At 44.4% G+C, this 22,033-nt stretch overlaps 1 protein-coding gene across 1 annotated transcript; it reads right to left on the reverse strand.

Moving 5' to 3' along the window:
* Nucleotides 1–638: 638 nt before the first annotated feature.
* LOC136638551 (interferon alpha-8-like) lies at nt 639–1,217 on the reverse strand. Its single transcript, XM_066612594.1, has one exon. It carries the CDS (start codon nt 1,215–1,217, stop codon nt 639–641), a length of 579 nt encoding a protein of 192 aa, XP_066468691.1.
* Between the last annotated feature and the right edge of the window lie 20,816 nt (nt 1,218–22,033).

The raw sequence follows: 22,033 nt of genomic DNA on the forward strand, positions 1-22,033 counted from the left end.
CAATAACACTGAATGTTCTCTTCTGAGGTTGGGGTGAGTGAAGGCCTTATCACTTAAGGGGGTGAAGACAGTGAGACCTGGGAATAGACCTCACCACTGACCGTTCTGCACAGTGAAATCTGAGGGACAAAACATTAGGATTTGTTCAGAAAAGCTTTGGATTAATTTTTAGAAAAAAAGGAAGGGCTTAGAGATAAATTAGTAAATAGAGGCATGCACCGCTTAACAACTGTTCACTTAACAATGGACCGCATATATGACGGTGGTCAAAGCACAATACAGAGGCTCTTAATGAGGCAATCGCATCTCCCATAACCTGCAGCAGACTGTTTTCACCACAGAGAGACTCTTAATGCAAAGAAGAAGCTATCTATCTCCAGTAGCCTGTGCAGCAAGCTAGTGTCTAGCAGAGAGTGTCTGTTTGCACAACAAAGGCAATCGTTTGGACTGAATGTTCATTTAATGACCTAATCACATAACAACAAGGATAGGAGAATGTATCCCATTCGTTAAGTGGCACACACCTGTACTTCTTAGCGTGGTGTACAGCTTCCAAACTGTGAATTGGCCTTGAATTAAAACATTTTCAATTTGGTTTTATACAAAAGTGCAACATTTAAAAGTACCCTGTACCTTCATTACTGAATCCTTTGGATGAGTTGATTGATTAGCAGGAAACACTGATGAGCTTCGGTCTGGACACTCTCCCAGGCGCACTGGCTGTACTGTTCCTCTCTCAGAAAGGCCTGGATTCTTTGGAAGTGAGTCTTCACTCTTAGTCTGGTGAGCTGGAACTGCTGCAGTCTTGGCGATACGATGCCAGTCTGCCTCTCTGCGTTCAAGCATGTTTTCAGATCTTTCATTTGCTCATCTAGTCTTTTCTGGAAAACGTCCATGGAAGTCTCATCCCATGCAGATTCGGTATAGTTTTGACGGAAGATCAGTGATGTCTGCTGGAGGATTTCTTCAATGACCACTTTGGCATTCTCTTCCAGGGACATGTCAATGCTTCTGTGCATGTCTTCACTGGGCAAGAATTCAGTTCCATCTTCCATGCATTGCAGGTGAACGATGAGACTCATCTTGCTCCGCAGAAGTTTCAAGTTGCCCTTGTTTGCTTCCTGGAGCCTCTCACGAAATTTGCTGCAGTCCTGAGCTGAGATTTCAGTGCAGAAGAGCACCGCTAGACACACAAGCAGGCACCCCTTTGTGATCATTTTGGAGATGAGGGTGCGTGCTCTTGACCGGAGTGCAGAATCTTGGAGAATGGATGTCGGGGAGGATGTTCTGGTCTGTGGTGCATCTTTGGACCATGCCTGGTATTTAACTTCAAGGGCCAGAGTTTTGGTTTTCCCTTTTCACTTTTGCCTTTCTTTCAGCACTCTGCTTTCACTTCTGATCTTCCTTTAAGTTTAACGATCATGTCGACCCCCAATGCTATTCTGGGCCGATGTCAAAATTTGGGGAACAGATTCCATTTGTGGTTCTTCACATTTCTAAAAGACCATGAATTAATGTGAAAAAGAATTTGGGTGAGAGTGAAAATCAAAAGTACCTTGCTGCGTCAAATCTGCGTTTTTCAATCTTCTTGTCATGAGCGCTGAATGACAAACTGTTGGAATTTGTCAAAAATGTTGTTCTTTTACTGACCCAAGTGGAACAATCGAGAGAGATTTGACTATCCTGCCTTTGTCCTGAAGCCACATAAGTCTGATACACACATGCATGTATTCTAGAATTTTTAAAAAATCTCTTCAATAATGGTTTAATGCACCTATACATGCACTCTTCCACCAGACAAGATGTAAGTAATTTCCCTGGGGTTTAAAAAACTACATTGTTGTTTTCACACATTGGACTGAGATAAGCCTCTGTCCTCTGACTGAGGCTTGCTTGACCCTGAGAGGCAGCAGCTCAAAAGAGTACTGTGGTCCCTGCAAGTATTTGCTGTGCCAGTTGAAGAGAAGCCGCATGGTGCCAGCGACTAGCTCTTCCACTGCGAGTGAGTGAAGTGATTCCATGGTCCACCAAGAGGCTGACTCCTTGCCCATAGCACAGGAGTTCCCAATCTGAGCATCACACTGGAGTGTTGAGAGGCACCTGCCAGGGACATCACAGAAGGCCCGCCACCCAGCAATGAGACCATATTGCAAACCTAAAGACAGCAGCAGCTGCCACGGTGCAACAAGCAGAGCTGCTGCATGTGTGCTTGAAACCGTCCTCCCATCCAGCCTGGCCTCCCTACTGCAATTTTTAGGATCCTTTTGTCCTTGCAGCCCAGAAGTAAGTGGCCTGTGACATCGTTGCATAATGTGTTTTGTGTCGTTGCTATTTGCTTCCAGGTTCCAGTGCTGGGAATAGCATTACTGGCTAGATAGGTTTGGGAAGTGCTGCCATTGCCCTTGGTTCGGGCTAAGAGAACCACAACTTGGCCACAGTGTCACACCATAGCCTTAGCCTTGGAACCACTCTCGTGTCTTCTCCCTTTCCTCTCCAGTTCTCGCCTCCCTGGTTTTCCAGACTCAGATCTTTCTTGGATAACCTTCCTACTGCCCAGATATGGCTTTAAGCGTGCCCTGCAAGCATTGTGCAGCTGTTCATGGAATTATCCAGGTAAGGAAAGCAAGGCCAGCTTTATGCTAAATCAGTCATGCAAGAAACTGCTCTGATGAACCAAAGTGAGACCTGTGGGGATCAGAGGCTTCTTGCCATGAGTCCTATTCCGAACTATGTATTATAGTATTATGATACTAGCCTGGATCGTGGTCTCCTGGCAGGCACCCAGCACCATGTACACATGTCCACCAACGTTACGCATCAAATAGAACAAAGAAGACAACCCTCTCTTATTTTAGCTTCAGGAGGATTTTATTTATTTAAAATAAGTACAGGCAATAAATAAAGGTATTCAAGTTAATGACCAGTAATATTAGTATCTTCTAATTCATTGAATAGGAATTGCATCTTCACAATGTTCCAAGAGGATCAATATTTTAAAATGGTACAAAACTATAGTACATTTAATCTGGACTCTATATATGGGAATAATTTGTCTGAGAGATTGCTTGCATTTCGCATGTCGCATTTTCCCCATACATGATCCCATTGGGGTCTGGACAAGTACAGATCTTTGGAGAGTTTCTCAGCTAATTATCAATTTTCTTTTTTATTAATGTTTCTATACCAGACAGTCCAATAAGGAACCATTGCTGTTCTGACATGGAGTTTTCCCCACTACAGAGGATTATGGGACATGTTTCAGGCACACATTTTGTTTATTACGTGGGCTGTAGCAAAACTATAGGGGTGCAGATGGTGCAAACATCATAGGGTGGCATCATTGGAGGGGGTGACAAGGGGGTGACACCCACCATGGCATGGCAGGGTAGCTGGTGCAGATGAGCTGCAGTGGGAGAAGGCAACAGCAAGCCACCTTGGTGTTGCTCCAATTGATAGCACTGCAGCAAATGGCTGATCCGCAGAGCTGGCTCCATTCTCAAGGGGAAGCCTGGGAAGGGACAAGTGCACCTCTTCCCTGTGCCAGCTCCTCCAGCTAGCTCCAGTCAACCTTGAAGGCGCGCAGTGGCACCAACCCAGCAGTAGCAGTGAGACCAGCAGCAGCAGCCTCCTTAGCACCCACCTCATTGAGCTGCTCCTTGCACACATCACTGGCTGTGTGGAGCCCCCACAGCCACTTCTGCTGCTGCTCTTGGGAGCCACTGCCACATCAGGTGGGGCAGAAGGGCCCCTGTGGAAGGGGCCCAGTCCACAGAGGCAGTCCAGGAGGGGCAAGACCAGAAAGAGCCAAGCCATGGATGTGACAGCAACCACACTGGGTGATCCAGTGCAGTGGGTCGCTGTACATGAGGTACAGTGGCACCACTGCGCATGAGCCATTCCTATTTTGCTTTCGTTTTCCATTTGTTCCTTTATGCTCTGTATGTTTTCCTCACGTCTTCTTCCTCACGTCTTCTGTATATCTCCTTCGTGATCTACGAGTACTTCACTGGAAAAGTTTGTGTTTCCTAATGGCTTCTTCATATGCTGACACGCAATTCCAATTTGTCCATGTTTACTTGGAAGTAAGCCACAGTATGTGCAGTCACACATACTTCCAGGTAAATATCAATGGGTTATATCAATACATCAGTAGGTTGGTAGCCCTTGTGAAACCACTGAGCAACAGATGAGATCCAGTCAGAAAGAACAGTGCTTTTACTCTCCAGAAACACATCCCTGGAAAGAGTGAAAGAGGAATCTCTGGTCAGGTTGCGGATTCATTCAGCTGCTTTTGTTGCATCACTGGCTCTGGGTTATGCTAGAGAGAAAAAGAGAACTGGTCAAAACTCCCCATTAATTAAGCAATGTTTTCCTTTTATTAGTCATTCTTTGAAATCCTGTTAGGTAGAAACCTGGTCTGTCCTGTTTCAAAGCAGAGTGCATACAAATTAACAGACACAGCAGAGTCTTGAATTTGCTGTTGTATTTAGAGCACAGAGCCATACACAGAATAGTTAAAGCAGTCCAGGTCATACACATAGAATATAGCAGTCCAGAGTTACCGTGTTCTAGTCCAGCATCCACATATCCAAGTCAGTCCAAGGTCATATACAGTAATTGTATGACAAAGTCTTCAGCAGCAGCTTTACAGCTCATCCACTGCACTGGTGGAGTTGCATAGTGAGGCTTAAGTGGGCTTCAGCACCCAATCTGAGCCTGCCCAGTTAATTAGGGCATGGCTGCACAGGTGTAGTGCAATCCAGCTAACTCAGCTGCTTGCAACTTTCCTTGAACCAATTGTTTGCAACCAGCTGTGGCTATGTCAGAGCAAAGAGCTAACAATTCCAACAAAGAAGATTTTGAAACAGCAGTACTAGGATTTTTTACTCTTCAGAACAATGGGAAGAATGATGGATGACTTTCTTCAGAATCTTTCATTGACTCAAAGATAGCAGAATGGTTGGGGTGGAAGAATGTTTTGGGGGGGGTGTATGGATTCAATCTGTGTGTCTCAATGGCATCACTAGGATTCATGTCAGCCGGTGCGGGAGGCCTGCGCATCACCCCATGCAATGGGCGGAGCAACACCCCAGGTGGTGGGCGTGGTGATGTACCATTGCCCTGCCCCCACTGGTTTTTTGGCTGTACCTTTTGAAAGAACACAGATATTTCAATGTGGTTTGTATCATTGCATTCTGCATGAAATTACGCATTAATTGATATATAATGTGATGGTCTTATTCCTCCAAACTCTGATTTTAGTGATTTTGAAAACTTGTAGAGTCTCTCTCACACACACACCCTGTGTCAACTTACTAACATCTTATTGCAGCAGTTCTCAAACTTTTAGCATTGGGACCCACTTTTTAGAATGACAATCTGTCCAGGACCCATTGGAAGTGATGTCATGGCCAGAAGTGACATCATCAAGCAATTAAAATAATTAATTATAAATAATTAAATTAAAATAAAATAATTAAATAAGGGGGAGCCAGTCCTGTTGCCCCAAGTGAACCTATTCTGAAGTAAGTCCTATTGTGGTCAATGGGGCTTACTCTCTGGAAAGTGTGGGTAGGATTGCAGCCTGTGAACCCAATCCTATGCATGTCTACTCTGAAGTAAGTTCCATAGTGGTCAATGGGGCTTACTCTGTAGTCTGCCTGCAATAACAACCCCCAAAAAGCATCAGTGAGATTTCCAGCCTTCCCCAGTGCCCAGCTTAAAGTTCTTCTATTTCAGGCACATCAGAATAAAGACCCACCTGGCTTTGCAGGTGCAAAATACCCTTACCATTCAAGCCTCTCTTTTGTTCTTTTTGGGGGGGGGGGGGAGGCTGCCTTCTGTTGCACTCCAGCTCCATCGGATCAGGACCCTTCTGGTGTCCTCACATTCCCCTTTGCCTGGTCTGACCACCAGCCAAGGCATGTCTATCTACTCGTGAGTAAACGCGACTGAGGCTGCTTTGCTTTCCATAGGGCTCCATAGACTGGGAGGGAGGCAGCTGGGAGGGAGGAAACTCCTTCTCTGTTGTTTTTGGGGGCTGCACTCATTGGATGAGGACCATTTTGACGTCCTTGGAGCCTCTCAACCTGCCTCAACTAAGGCAAGTCTGCCTACTTGCAAGTAAATTCGGCCACAGTGGCTTTGTTTTGGGCTCAGACTCACAGCTGGGAGGCAGGACTTTCTCGGTGTTTTTGGGGGGCTGCATTCATTGGATCGGGACTATTCAGGTGTCGTTGGATTTCTCTCAGCCTGCCCTTGCCGAAGGACTATGGCAAGTACACCTACTCGTGAGTAAACACGAGATACGGCTCACTTTCACTTTCCATAGGGCTCCTTCTGGTTTTTTGGCCATAACGTTTGAACGAAAGGAGCGATTTCAATTCTGTTTTTTGCACTGCACTCCACATCCAACGGTGTATGGCATGATGTGGTAGCTCCTAATGCCGCCGTTTTAACGCATGCTCCCCCCAGGGTGTGTCACCACCACCACCAACCCCCTCCCCACGTGTCACCTGGAGCAGCCCGCACCCTCCTAGCGACCCAGTGAAATAGTATATAGCAAAAGCAATTACTTTATTATACGATTATGGGCAAAAACATGGTCTTGATCAACTAGCAAAAGGATCAAAAGGATGCTAAAATGAAAGTGTCCAATAAAAGAAAAACCCTGATCGTCTTTTCTGGGTAGTTTTCCCACCCAGTTCCTCATGCTGTACTAGTTCTGATGCTCACACTTGCAGGTAGGTAAGCCTCATGCAAAGCATTAGATGCTTCCAATGTGCAAAGGATTGTGAGATCCTACTTTTTACAACTTGATGCTGACCAGGTTTCACCTGTGGGACTGGATTCTGGGTGGGGGCTGGATTCACTTGGGTTCCTGAATTTCCCATTCTTGGGAGTCAAGTGAACTTCATGATTCCATGAACTGGTTCAGAGTTTTCTGGTTAGTTGGGGAAGCTGAAGGTATCACTTTTTTTTAACCTATTACTGCCTTAGGGGTTTTTACTGAAATGTGGCTGCTTTTTAACAAGTCATTCCCATTTGTTGCTCTGCCTTTGTAAGCATGTTTTGTATTTTAAACTTGTTTTCAATTTTTGAAAGCTATGCTTTTAAACTTATTTTTTCTAACTTTGTATTTTAGATCTTTATCAAGTATTGATAAAAGCATTGAACTTTTGGAAAGATGGGGTATAAATGTTTTAAAATAAATAAATCACAATTGAACTCAGTAAGACAGGCTAGGTGTGATTAATCTGTCCCATTAATTTCAATCAAATTTAAAATTTCAAACACTCTTAGAATACAACCTTGTGGCTGTTCAGACTATTGTTTATAAAGAACAGCAAACCAAGTTTCCAATCTCCGTACCTTGTGTGCAAAAGGATAGCAGGAGCTTGAGGGACATGCTCTCTTTTGTTCATAAAAAGGCATGATTTGTTTTGACATCTGAACCTGGAGTTGAAGTCTCCTCATTTAAATCAGTGTAAAATCAAATTTGCTTTTATTTTCCAAGTAAATTTTGGAGTAATAAAGGAGAATACAGATGCAAACCAAAGGGTTAATTTAGTCTAAGAAAAGCTTCTAAACTGCCCATTAATTGTAAAATTGGTTTTACTAAGAGAAAAGGATTGAAATCATATAGTAACCTGTCCTCTGCACATGCAGCTGTATATACATAGACTCTCTTCTCTCTGCTCTTGAAAATGGGTAGGCTGCAGGCATGAAGCTCACTAACATGATCCTCACACACACACACACACACACACACACATTTATCTGAGGGTACAATCCTAACCAACTTTCCAGCACTGGCATAGCTGTGCCAGTGGGCATGTGCTGCATCCTGCAGTTGGGGGGCAATCACAGAGGCCTCCTCGAGATAAGGCAATGTTTGTTCCCTTACCTCAGAGTTGCTTTGCCTTTACCTTGGTGCTGGAAAGTTGCTTAGGATTGCACCCTGAGCATCTACATGAGTTTGTATCATTCATACTACTTCAAACCATGGAGAAAAGGCATTTGTCTCCAGCTGGGCTTATTATATATTTCTCTAGTACTCCAGGTAACGTTGGCAGCTGTGACTAAATCTATTCCTGGAGATTGTTTTCTTCTTCCTCCACTGTGATGTAATCTTATTAAACCAAGGAAGTCCGGTTAAAATCTCCAGAATTGCTTTCAAAAGGTAGCTGGAGATTGATGCTGATATCACCAGTGCTAACCTGGCAGGATGGGAATCCTAACTGAGGGTTGGATTCACTGGCGTACCTAGGGGGGGCAAGCAGGGCAAATGCCCCAGGCACTGACCCTCCAGGGGCACTTCAGAGCTTTACCCTGCCCCCACCCCTGCCAGGAGGAGTGCCCAGGAGTGCTGCAGAGAGGCAGCTTGCTGCCTCTCCGTCAGCGCTTGGGTGCTGACTGAGCCTCCCCTCCCCTCCACCTTTATAAGAGGATAGGAGACAGGTGTCCTAGAGAGGCACTTACACTCTAGGGCACCCATCTCATCTCCTCATATAAAGGAGGAGGGGAGGAGGGGCGGTCCAGTCGGTGCCGAGATGCTGCCTGGGAGACAGTGTCCAGCTGCCTCCCAGGAGTGCTCCTGGGTGCCCCTGCTCCGCCTCTGAGGGCATCCTTCAGGGGCGGAGCAGAAGCGGCATGCTCCCCCTCCGACGTCAGAGGGGATGCTTGCCACTTCCTGGCCCCCACGGAGCCTTCTGCGCAGCTTACAAGCTATGTGGAGGCCTCCACTGCAGCGGTCTGGGCCCGCTGGAAGCAGCCCCAGATCGCTGCCATGGAGACCCCCGTGGCATGGAAGGCTCCATGGGGGCCTCAGCTGCCTCCTCCGTTCCCCCTGGTTTTCAAAGGGGGAATGGAGGAGGCAGCTGTGTGGAAGTAATTGCGGTGATGATGATGTCACTGCAATTACTTCTGGGTCACATGTGCAGGGGGCAGGAAAGGGGGTGAAATGGGGTGTGGGGGCAGAATTCTGGGGGTTGCCCTGGGTGTGGGGACCCCATGAACACCACTGGTTGGATTTACTAACTGGAAGGCACATGCCTTGGTTTCCAAACATTAAAGGGAAAATGTAAGCCTTGTGCAAAGCTTCACCAAGGCAATTGCCTCTTAATAAAAAATTATTATACCCATAGCTTAATTAGAGCAGTCATTGCTGGTGATGGCTGGGTTTTTCCACTGCTTTTTAACAAGAATTTTTAGGTTCCTTGTTAAGTACCAAATGGCAGGCATCTAACGTTTGAATATATGCTATTGCCTGACCTTATGCTCCAGCATGGAGATCAGAACTGCGACCATCGATAACATCATTTCAAAAGCTAAAGCCATGTCTGTACCCACTCTGAACCCTTCTTTATTTCAGGTATGTATACCACCTTTCTATCATTAAAATAGTACCTGAGGTGGGTTTGAATCAAATCAAATTATCCATTCAGTCATATCCCACCCTTACAATCAATCAATCCACATAGAAGAGTAAAACTGTGGATCAAGAGCAGCAAACTTAGTTGCGGATGGGCTCCATCCAGTCACATCTCCCCACATTCACTTCAATGTGTGTGAAGAGAGCCCCTGCCTGCACTACTGTATGGCGTGATAAAATACATGCACCTCCTGAGAGGGAACATGGCTCTCCTCTTTTGTCAATGTTTCTTTCTTAAAGCAAAGGAGTGTGCCTGATTTACGAGAGAAGTTACAAAAGGGGGCCCAAAGTGCTAATTTAAAAATATTTTCCTTTATGATTCTGTGATACCGAAAAGCTGCATGAGTCAACTGACCCTCCTCGTTGCTCATGTTTCTTTTCGTTTTGCCACTTCCTTTGTGCTTCCCCTCGTTTGTGACTTTCTTAGAGAGCCACTGGGTGAAAGCGAAACCAAGCAATTACCCCAAGGCACAAGGCTCGGGCAGACCAAGATGCACCACTGTAGGAAATTTAGAGAAAATGGGGAAAGGAAAAGAACATTAAACGACAGGAAAATACCAGAGGAATTAATAGGTGCAGAAGCAAGTTGCATATCAGGTTACTGGCTACAATGACACCCCCATTATTCTGCCTCTTTTCCTTCTCCATGATAAGACCACATTCCTACATATAACATCCATGTTCTGGCTTTTGTGCCATTTTATTTTAATATTTTGCCTTATTTCAGCATATAGTAACATATATTTCATTCAGCGCATATGTAAATAATCCCCCTCTTAACAATACACTCCGTCTGCAACATCTCAATAAATGACAGATTGATGAATGTAAGCACCCAGTTTTAATATATTCCTTTATTACATTACCATATCACAAACCTTTATTGGCATTAAAACAGTAAATAGCAATAACAATGGCCAGCACTGTGGCTATGCTGCCCAGAAAGAAAGTCGCAACAAGGGACTGGTAAGGAAAGAAAGGGGGCCTTTATTACATTTGTATGCAACCCCCTCCTCCAAGGAGCTAAGGGTGGTGTACATGGTTCCCCCATTGTATCTTCACAACAACCCTGTGAGTGGGTTAGCCTGAGGTAGAGGCTGGCTGAGTGAGGATTTGAATCCCTGGTTGTAGTCTAGCACAGGGGTGGTCAAACTTTCAGCTTAGGGATCCTGGACCTTTAACGATTGTGCAGGAGAGAGAATTTCAGCAGGTGTAGCTTCTCATCTGTCAGATGACTAATTGCACCTACTGAAGTTCCCTCTTCTATACAGTTGTTAAAAGTCCAAGATCCCTAAAGTTGAAAGTTTGCCCATCCCGGTCTAGCATGCTATCCATTATGATACACTACTGGCTGCACATAGGATAAATGATGTCGCCCTTCTTCTCTTCAGAGCCTTGCAATTTGCTTAGCAACACTGTGCCTTTAAAAGCCTTTTGAGTAAAAAAATAATTTTTGTCTCCTTCAGTGGAAATACCTTCTATATGTGCACAGGTGCCTTTAAATTGTTTTGAATAGCAGCTGTACTTAAGGGTGGTAACTGGGGACTGTTCAGCAGCTTTTTTCAGTGCATGTATTTTGGAGGGGGAAAAATTGATAGGGATTGTTCTAAAGGCAGCAGCCCTGCAATTAGAATTTACCAAAAAATCCTGACTCAGTTGTAGAAAACCATTCAGTTTCATAGATACGGGCTGAATTTAGATGGGGCATGAACTCTCTCGCTCTCTCTCTCTGTCTGCCTTTTAATGTTGGGCTCTCCAACAGCTGTCTAGAGTGGATTTCCCACTGAAACCAATTAAAGCCCCCTAATGGAGAAGTACCCATTTTGGTCCACTTCCTGGTATGTATTTGAATGGGACTTCCTGTTTCTTGCACACCTGGCATTCTGTTGAAAAGAAAGGCTCTATTGCCCCCTACTCCCATCCCTGGAATCACCCAGGGATTCATCAAACAACCTAATGATTGTATCAAACCATATCTGAAGCTGAAGGATCATTCTCCTCTGTGGATTTGATGACAAACATTCACAGACTATGGGATATCTGTATGTGACTGAGGAAAATATTTGCTTCCCTTGTTTGTTGGATGACATGGAATGGTATTTAGTTGCCAATAATAACATGCAAGCATATTTGACAACTAGGTAGCTGACATCCAATGCCTTTATTACTTTATTATTGTACTATTATACTTTATTATTGGAGTGAGTGAAGCTGGGTCTTACTTCTGAGTAGAGATGCCAATTGCACTACTAGTAGAGAATTGCACTACTAATTGAAACAGAAAAGCTGATAATCTTTTCCTTCAAATTTGACCACCTTCAAAATTTCCTTCAGAACCGAACACCCATCACAACTGTAGAAGACATAATCCACTAAGGCAGTGATGTTGTCAATTTCCTGACAAACCCCATACTCCTGCTCCCTGGAGGTACCAGACAATACTAAGCATTTCAATGTATTTCTTCCCCACCCCCATAAGGCAGCAGCTCTCAAACTTTCTAGAGACCCTAGAGGCTGCTGCCTGATTTATAAGTGCTAAGGGGTGTGAATAAAATGGTGATTGGGCAGCAGTGCTCCCCTCTCCCCAGCAGCTTGTTTAAATGATGCATATAGCTTAAGCTGTCCTGTCAGTTTCAGAAACCATCATGGCCCACTGGTAGGTCTCAAACTGCTTATTTAGGAGCTTGTGACCCAGGTAATTTTCTGGGGAGTTGGGGCACCAGGCTTGAGTGGGAGGGAAAGGATGTTCTAGATACCTGAATTTATTTGATATGATACTTCAGTTGAAAACAGCAATGCACCTCTGAGTACTGGTTGCAGAGCAGCAATAGTGGGAGGGGAGGGCTGGTGTCTTCATTCCCTCTGGTTGATCACTTTGAAAAACAGGATGATGAACTAGATGGATCTTTGGTCCGAGGTTCCCATCCAGAACACTGTAAGTTGTTACTCACTCCCCATCAGCAATTGCAACAGCTTCTTAACCCATTCTGCATGAGCTCAGAAATATTGTGTGCATGCTCAAAGCCATTGTGTCCTTATTTACATCGAGTAATCCAAAGCATAGGATGAAGCCCTATTAGGTTCATTGGGACTTACCCCCAAGGAAGTGCACATAGGTTTGTGGCCAAGGCTGCTAAGAGCTGGCATTGGGCCTAGGGCATGATGCCTGATTGCCCTCCCCATCCTAAATGCATTGGAGTAACAGAAGTGCATTGAAAGTGGATTAAAGCTGTAGTGGAAATGTATCCCTTGATAGTCTGAGATTGAGGTACTGTAGATACTTACCTATAAGGTGAGAAAATGTCTACCAATAAATCAAGTGTAGATTGACATATCAGTTTCTGGAGGAAAAATCCATTATGGGGTACAAGCCATGATGTGTATGTGCAACCTCCTGATTTCAGAAATGGGCCATGTCAGAATGCCAGATGCAAGGGAGGGCACCAGGATGAGGTCTCTTGTTATCTGGTGTGCTCCCTGGGGCATTTGGTGGGCCGCTGTGAGATACAGGAAGCTGGACTAGATGGGCCTATGGCCTGATCCAGTGGGGCTGTTCTTAGGTTCTTATGTTAACCGCGGATCACTGGGGTCAGGGCTGCTCAAGCATCCTAGAGGAGCTTTAAAAGTGCCTGCAGAGGTTCTGTGAAGCCTCTGAGGAACATTTGAGTGACTGCAGACAGCTTGCAGCCTTGTTTACATTTGCACAGTGCTCCTTTTTAGAGTCTTCTGAGAATGCTCCAAACCCAGGAGTGCCTCTTAAAATGACAGTGAACAGTATAAAAAGTTGTCTGGCAGCAATTGAAGCAGGGTGTTGTGCTGTGGTGAGCTGTTTATGTTGCTTTATATTGGTGATGCATTTTTTTTTGGGGGGGGGGATGATTTTTAAAACTGCAAATGCTTTCCTGCAGTTTCAAACTGGATTTTTTTGTTTTTGTTTTTTAGCAATTCAATACAATTCCGTGGTTTTAGGGGAGGAATGGCACACAGTACTAGATAAGCACCTTGTTAATGTCTTCAAAAACAGTGGTGTGGCTCAGATTCCTTCCCCCCTTTCAATCGGGCTCCAGGACAAGATGCAGCTCCCTCCTCACAAGCATCATTCTCCAAGCTTTGCCCCCAACTTATCCAAAGGTCATAGAACATTCCATAATTTTTGGCTAAAGACCTGCCTTCGCCTTATCTGTGAAGATTGACTTGTGGGTGAGTATCTACAGTACCCCAATTTATTTTGCAATACATTTGTTTTGTACTGTATAGTTTGTTTTGTCATGGCCCAGGGCCATGGGGATTTTGCTGCCCCCCCCTCACCTGTTTGAAAGTTAGCATAAGAGTAGGATAACCCTCTCCAGCAGGAAACACCCTTGTCCCAAATCTCAGCATTCCAGAGAATCTGATTTGGAGTAATGAAAACACCTGGTCATCCTGATTTGTTTAGAATATTTATACATATATTACTTTCAACCCAAAACAAAATTCTCAAAGCATTTTTACACAGCAAGGAAATGATCAGTGGTAGGTGGTTTCTTGGACGTTTGGAGAGCTGAAAAATAATTTTCTGAAGAAAAAAGTTGACATGTGGACCCGCCGCCGCAATTTGGTCAATGAGTCCCGCTATATCTCAAGGAAGTGGGGGAGGCTGAGAGGCCAGTTGCCAAGTTTAGTCCCCACACCTGTGCTGGCTCTCTCCTTGTCCCTCTCACACCACTCTCTCTTTCTTCTTATCCCTGCTGGGTAGGCAGTGGTATCCTGAAAACATTTTATTTGTGGTGCTAAGCAAAAACCAGCAGCACTGTCTCTCTGTCTCTTTCTATGCAGTGGATGCTGATGGTAAGTTCAGAAGTGCTCTAGTTAGAGTCTTGCTTGAATTTGAGCTTCACCTAGTGGTTACCAGCAAAACTGCAGGCACTCCTTTAAAAGTTCTCAGTGGTTAGTGCCTGGAACTGAGCAGGTAAGAAGCAGTTGGAAACCTCTGGTCAGTATTGCTATGTCTCCCCAGTGCTAGAAGCAATGGATATGCACTCTGCTAGGTCTAAACCCCTGGCTGTGATGCTAGGCTAGCTCCTTTATAGGCTGCTTATTCACATTTTCTGGTACCAGCTCAGGTTTGGTATGGTCTGCAGTGGGGTGCCACTGGCTTTAATTCAATCCCAGGTTGAGCACCTTCCCCTGCTTCTAACAAATAGTTGGATGCTTACCAGGGAAACAAACAGTTTCAGCAACCACATCATGAACCATATGAAGCACAGATAGCACAGGCTGCTGGTCATCTTCCTGTGCTATTAAACCAGGTGTGTCAAACACAAGGCCCATGGGCCAGATGGGGTTCCCAAAAGCCAGTGCTTTTTTTGTAAAAAAAAGTGCAAGAACTCACAACTTGTTAATATTTTATTTATTTATAAACCATTTTTTATTGGAGCAATATTTTTTATGTGCTTCCCCCTTAAAGATGAACTTACTTCTGAGTAGACAAGCATAGGATTGGGCTGTCAATCTCCACATCCCCTTCCACCTAGCTACTTTTTCTACACATGGGGAAAAATACTGTACAGGTGCACTTGTAGCGTGTGGTATGTAGTGTGGCACTACTTTGAGGAGAGGAAGCAGTGAATGGATTCCAAAAAATGGCTTACATGAGTTCCATGTAGTAAAATTACTCTAAGCAACTGTGGGAGTAAGAACAAAAAAGGAATTCTTACAGGAGAGGGGTCCTTAGGTGCACATAGAAACAGCTACATTTGCAAACAAGCAATTAAATATGGTTTAATTCAGGTATCAGAATACTCTGTGTCTTTGGGAAGGCACTTGGCATGCAACTGTATGTTCTCTGCTGCCCTGAGCAGCTGCTGTGCATTGCTGGAGAGGAGCTGCAAACGCTGGCTGGCGGAGGGCATGCTTGTGGGGGAAGGATGAGGAGGATCTCTGGCAAGGCTGGACAGCACATTGTACACAAGTAGAATCCCTTTTCACCTGCCCTTAGCATGTGAAAATGGGTGCAGATATATATCTCTGCCAGGATTAAGAGCCCAATCCTAGGTATGTCTACTCTGAAGCAAGTCTTGTTCTAGTCAATGGAGCTTACTCCCAGGAAAGTGCCTAGGATTGCAGCCTAAGAGCCCAATCCTATGCATGTCTACTCAGAAGTCCACTTTAGTGAATGGGGCTTACTGTGGATAGGATGGCAGCCTCAGGGCCCAATCCTGTGCCTGTCTCCTCAGAAGTCAGTCCCATTAGAGGCAGTGGGGCTTCCTCCCAGGAAAGCGTGGAGAGGACTGCAGCCTCAGAGCCCCTCCTCTGCCTGTCTCCTCAGGCTGCAAGGCTATGACACTTTCCTAGGAGTAAGCCCCATTAAACACAAGGGAACTTACTTCTGAGTAGACATGCATAGGCTAGGGTTCTCAGGCTGCAAGGCTATGACACTTTCCTGGGAGTAAGCCCCATTGAACACAATGGAACTTACTTCTGAGTAGACACACCTAGGCTCGTGCTGCAGATTGGCACGGGGCTGCACCAGCCAGCTTCCTTCCCCTCCTCCTCAGTGTCGGTGCGTGCTCCCTTGCCTTCCACCGGCTTGGAAGCTGCGCAGGGAAGCAGAACAGGGGGGGAGGGGAGGCGGGCTGGGCTCAGGCAAGAGCTTGGAGATGGGGGCAGGAGGGGGTTGTTGTGCAATCAGGCAGGGACCAGGCGCCCCTGCACCCCCCAGCACCCACCCAGTGAATTCCTCTGTTTTGCTCCCCCCCTCCTGGAATGCCTCCGAAGGGGAGGTGCCCCTGTTCTATTAGAAAAAAAGCCCTGCCAAAAGCTCTCTATCTGGCTCTGCCAGTATGACTATCAGCTGCTGAGCTATCACTGTTGAAAGGGCAGCCTGGATAATGACTCTCCCATATCTTGAAAATATTATCAAGATTTGCATATTTTCTCTCTCATTTGCAGCTAATGAGTTCCTGGGTGAGAATAAAGTGCTTATTTCTGGTCATGACCTACTTACTGAAATCACTTCTGACCCCTCAGCAGACATCATGAGCACTATTTGGCCCCCTGTATGAAATGAGTTTGAAATTCCTGTCTTAGATCAACATAAGGGGGTGGGGGGAGCAGTAGCAGCATGTGAAGAGCTGGTCCTAGATGAAGCTAGTGGACCTTCAAAAGAACCAAGATGTCTTCCTTCTCTTGGTTGGCAAGAAGAATGCTCACCTCAGCCATGCTTCCCATTATTTCACCAAAGTTAAGGGCTGGTAATTCAGATACGTGAATACTAGATTTTCACCCCAGCTGCCCGTGTTATTGTTGAGGCCTTTTTAAGATTCATTTTAGGTAATGGAAGGACTCTTGCTGCACATTGCCCTTTCATGCTTGCACTGATTCCACTAATCACCTGGACGCTATTTACCTTCCTTGAGAAAACTGAACCAAAGCAGACAGGTAACCATTGGCTTCGTTTGTTATACTCTGTTAATCACTCATGTTCCTTATTGATTGGGAGGGGGGGCACATAAGTCTTCCTTTTACCTTGGAATGTTTGCAGAACCTTTGCCTTTGTTTCTAATAACCCTTAAGAGTGTTATCTAATTTTATCCTTGCGTAAGTTTACATCATTTTTAAAAAATGATGTCTCCTCTTGGTATATTGGCCACCATGAAACAAAAGGGCTGTGACTCAGCCTCAGCTTAGACCTTATCAACCCTGTTGATTTTAGTGGGAAGGAGAAATATAAGCAAGTGCTTTCCAACTGAACACAAGTGGTCTTACAAAGAGGTCACCTGTCCAGATCATGCCCCATCTTCAAGTTAATAGCAAAAGTAAAACCACAGTGCACCTTTAAAAAAAGAGTAATAGATATATGGTCTATGCTTGGGCCATCTCAAGCTATTTGGTTCTAAAATTTCAGCTAGTTTACAAATGCAAAATCACAACACTGATCCATTCTTGATATCTGTTCTTGGTGAAACAGTTAAATATGTGAACTGACTCTGCAGAGAAACACTTTGTTGAAGTGAGAGGAAAAGGTTAATCAGTGGGGTTAAAATCAGTCAAGGGCCATTCACACAAGCAAATCTTCAGTCAATGTTCTAGCCATCAAGCAATAAGCACTCAGGAGACCTAGTACCATTAAGCTGTTTGGGGGGCAGAGATCTCCTGTGTTAGCAAAGGCACTGATGGTAAAATGAATGAAAGTCTTAGATAAATTTGGCCACAAATGGCTTAATATTGGCCTGGTAGCCATGGCATTCTATAGTCATGACTTGTCCAAGGTTTTTTTTTTTTTTTTTTTTTTTTGGGGGGGGGGGTGGAAAGAGATTGCTAAAATGCCACTGTGTGATGCATTCTTTCAAGGTGTGCCTGTTTATAGCAACTCTGTTTCATTGCTCTACCTTTTCATGAATACCTTATTGTGAAATTTCAGATGCTCCCCTTTACCTTGTACCAAGCCTTGTACCAAGCAACACAAACAGCCTTGTTAGAATGACTGGGAAACAGATGGTCTCCAGCCGCGGACCTCCACAGCCCCACAATGGTGCCCCCTTGTGCAGAAATCCATCCCCCCTACTCACCAGAGGCTCACAGAACCTCGCATGACCTCCAGCTGCGTCGGGAAAACCTCTGTGAGGTTCTGCCCCATCGGGAGCCTCAGAGAGGCTTCTGCAGAGTCCTAGTGGCTGACACCTGGGGCTCTTGCCCCAGACAAGTCTATGGGAGGTCCACAACTGCTGGTCTCTGCTTCTGTGCAGAAAAAGCGGGCATACACTTTAGGCAGCTATAGAGAGACCTCTCATGCCAGAAGGTACTGAAATTTTCAATTACAACCTTCAACTATTTTTTTTTTTGCTACTTTAACTATTAAATATTGGATCAGAGAAACCTTTGCACTTTCAAAGTGGCTTATTTTCCCCCTCCTGGGAGTCATTAGCAAATGACAAAATTGAGGCAACTCAGTTTGACGAGCCTTTCCTCAGTTACTCAAAAACCAATAGGTGTCCAGCAGAGGGGAGTTAGAAAAATGTACAAAATATGAAACATCATTAGCAAGGAGAAAAGCATTCTTGCCCTGTTCTTGCCCCACTTCATGACCTTGCAAAAGTGCTTTCACCTTTGTTTTTGTGACTTCTTCAGAGTCTCAATACCCATGTAAGCCTTGAAAAACCAGGAAGCAGAAAAGAGTGGCAAGGTTACACTATTCGTCCACAGCACCATCCTGGGTTCATTAACCTGTATTTAAGCAGTGGAGTGCACATGTCTCTTGATTGATTATTTTTTTTAAGGGGCAAAAACATATATAGGAAGTCTGTACTCACTGCAAGGGGCAGTGTAACCTTTCATCAATGCTTCAGATATAAGATATGTTACTATTCACATGGCTTAGAGTTCCAATATGTATCATGATACAAGAACTTGTGTGTCCATTACCTCCAAAAACACTGGAATTGTACAGATTATGATCACAAATGTTTCCCTATATGAGAGCCTTACCTTGTCACTTTTCTCCCCACTTACAGTCCAACTGAAGCTGAATTTGGAAGCATCTTTTCAGATAAGAAAATGTGGTGGCAGTTAAGGGACAGTGTGATTTTCCTGCAAAAGTCCTGATTTTGGGGAAATATGTCCCAGTGTCCTACAACTCTCTCCACAAAGCCCCAAATACACTGGTTCTTGCCACCTTGCTGCCTGGTCCACACCATCACCATTTCCTCTCTTGTCAGTTGTGTATCATGGCACGGAAAGTATGAATTTAATCCTTTTTCACATGCTAAACACACACTATGGGCTAATTCAGAACTGAAGATTAGGAAAGCATCTTTTCTGTGGAAGGCCTGGCCTAACAGATCAATTTTTACTTTAGATCAGTGGTTCCCAAACATTTTAGCATCAGGACCCACCTATGTTTATGAGACTTTAAAGCAGGAGATCTAGAAATATTTTTATTTATTTACAAAAAAACTTGATCTGTTTCTCATAATGAAGCAGCTCTAATGAACATCAATGAATGCTCTTTTCTTTCCCCGCATTTCTCCCCCCCCAATAAAATCTTCTGATTTTTTTTAATTGATGTCCCTAAAAAAACAACTAAGACACATTTACCTCCCTATATTTATACATGCTTGAAACTGCAGGAGCTCAGCTCTTTGCAAAACCCAGGAACTGAGCTGTTTGCAGGGCAATTAGCAGTTATCTGATTTTTTTGAAAAGCCTCACAGCTTGAGGAAATTGATTATCAGATCTTGTCATTACCCGTGTTTACATTGGAGGCTCTGCACAGCCCTTAGCAACCCACCAAAAATCAGGTCATGACCCACTAGTGGGTCCCAACCCACAGTTTGGGAACCACTGCTTTAGATCAACTTATTGATCAGACAATGAATTACTTTCCTTTTCAAGGTTAAGCTATAAATATGAATTGCTGGTGTCTGTTAAATGGCAAACCAGGGGGCCCTGTATCCATAAATCCTGTATCTCTGTTAACGGGGGACCCTCCAGCCTCCCCACATGGAGGCTGGGGACCCTCCAGCCCCCCGATGGAAACAGGGGACCCTCCAGCCTCCCCGCATGCTCTGGAGGGTCTTCTGAGCCCTGCAGAAACTGTGCAACAGGGCTCAGAATGGCGATTTTGGTCAAAAAGGTCATTTCTGGTTTTTCTATTCAACTGGAAGTGATGTTTTTATGCCTTTAAAAGGCATTAGGAGCTTCCCAGCCTCCTGGAGCTTCCTGGAAGCTCAGAATGGCCTGGGGGGGGGGTGTGCTCCCTGTATCCGCAAATTCAGGTATCTGTAAGGGGGGGGGTTCCAGAACAGAACCCCCCACAGATATGGGGGCATGCCTTTATGTACTATTGCAGCATTTTTTAGTGTCTAAGTATAGTCCTTCAGCATGATCTGCCTCTCAGAGCCTTACTTTTAGAGTCATTTGAAAAGAAGAAACTGGTAATATTTGTTTATAAATATCTGATTTCACTTAACAAATATGATACACAAATGCTTAGAATAAGATGTAGAACTTGATCAGCCTCTCCTTCATAATTAATGGATGATGGCACTACAGCATTCAATACAGCAAAAAATTATTTTTAGGTTTATTGGACACAGTGACTACATAGTAATGGGCTAATTAAGGAATCTAGATACCTGGATGCCTCACTTACGCATATTCTTTGGTCATGTTCGGAAAAATGTTTTGGGGGGGGGGAGTTATGAATAGGTTTCATGCCAAACTACAACCATCATTGATATTTATGGATATTTATGCACTCTTGAGCTATTTACCAGTATCCTGGAGGTTAACTGTGGGGACAGTGAAAATGGACTCTGTGTACTCACAGCAGCCATTTTCAACCAGTGTGCTACAGGTGTGCTGCAGGAGGTTGGGAAAGGATCATTTGTTAGTAGGATTACTGGGGGCTGTGAGCCCCTGCTGTCAGCACAGTGTGCCTTATCAAGGCACACCATCAATGTTTTGACCATGAACAAGTTAGTGTGCCATGAGATGAAAAAGGTTGAAAATCACTGCCTTACAGCAAAATGGATGATACTGAAAAACTGGAAGGACAAGTGCCTTCCCCACTATCACTCAGTGGACTGAAGACCTTTTGACTTTATCAACTTCTGAGTGAACAGCTTATTGACAACTATGAACTGATACCGTTGAGAGAATCTGGAAGCCATTCTTTGGCATATTCTTATGTGTGATGTAATATTTTGCAACATCACTGATTGCTTAAACATCCTTTGCTATACTTTTTTTTAACTTGCTGAGGCAGATCATCAGGTTTAAAGATAAATTACTCCTAATACAGTAAACATATGCACACTTTTTTCTGAGAGATTAATACAATGTTTGTATTGCCAGACCCTCTCAAACTGGAAAGCATGACTTTCCCCTTTCTTTTGGAGGGTGGGGGGTGAAGAAGGGTTAAAATAAAATGCAGATTGCTTTCACACGCCCTAACCTGGTGTGCATGTGTGCCCTGCTTTTCTGTTTTGAAAACCTGGTCACCCTACATAAGGTGTGCAATCCCTGTGCTATATTTTGATGTTTCAGATGTACCCACAAGGAGTAAAGCAGGGAATGACAAATGTACTCTTAGTTTCAGCCAAATAATTTAACACTGTCGTGTTTCATTCACTTTATGGGAGCAAACTATCTATAAAAGCACCCCCCCACAAAAAATATTGAGTGAAGATGGACTGTTCCCTTCCTTTGAGGAAGCCTCTGTGACTGCCCCCCCCACCACAGAATGCATGCATCCCATTGGCACAGTTGCACTAGCACTGTAAAATTGGTTAGCATTGGGCTCTCACTGTTTGACATAGATGTTTATACTGGATTGCATCACCAACACTATAAAAGATGATCCTGTGTTGGCAATGTAGTCATGAGGTACTGATGTTGTTCTGAAAGATGCCAGTAGAAGTGATTCATCAGTTCAAGGTGCCAGTCATATACTCTGGCCACTAGATAACATTTCTCACTGTAGATGCTAATCCTGGTTCTTCAGAAAGTGTGATGTAATCATATGTGAGAAAACACTGGCATTGAACAGGTTTCTACATATGTTGCATACAACTCTGTCAATCATCATTACACACACCTGCCTTTGCTTGCATCACCTCT

This window comes from Tiliqua scincoides, chromosome 2 (assembly GCF_035046505.1).
Source record: "Tiliqua scincoides isolate rTilSci1 chromosome 2, rTilSci1.hap2, whole genome shotgun sequence".
Lineage (NCBI taxonomy): Eukaryota > Metazoa > Chordata > Lepidosauria > Squamata > Scincidae > Tiliqua > Tiliqua scincoides.

Excerpts from the sequence above, each read along its gene's own strand:
- LOC136638551 (XM_066612594.1), bottom strand. The coding sequence starts at position 1,217 with ATGATCACAAAGGGGTGCCTGCTTGTGTGTCTAGCGGTGCTCTTCTGC.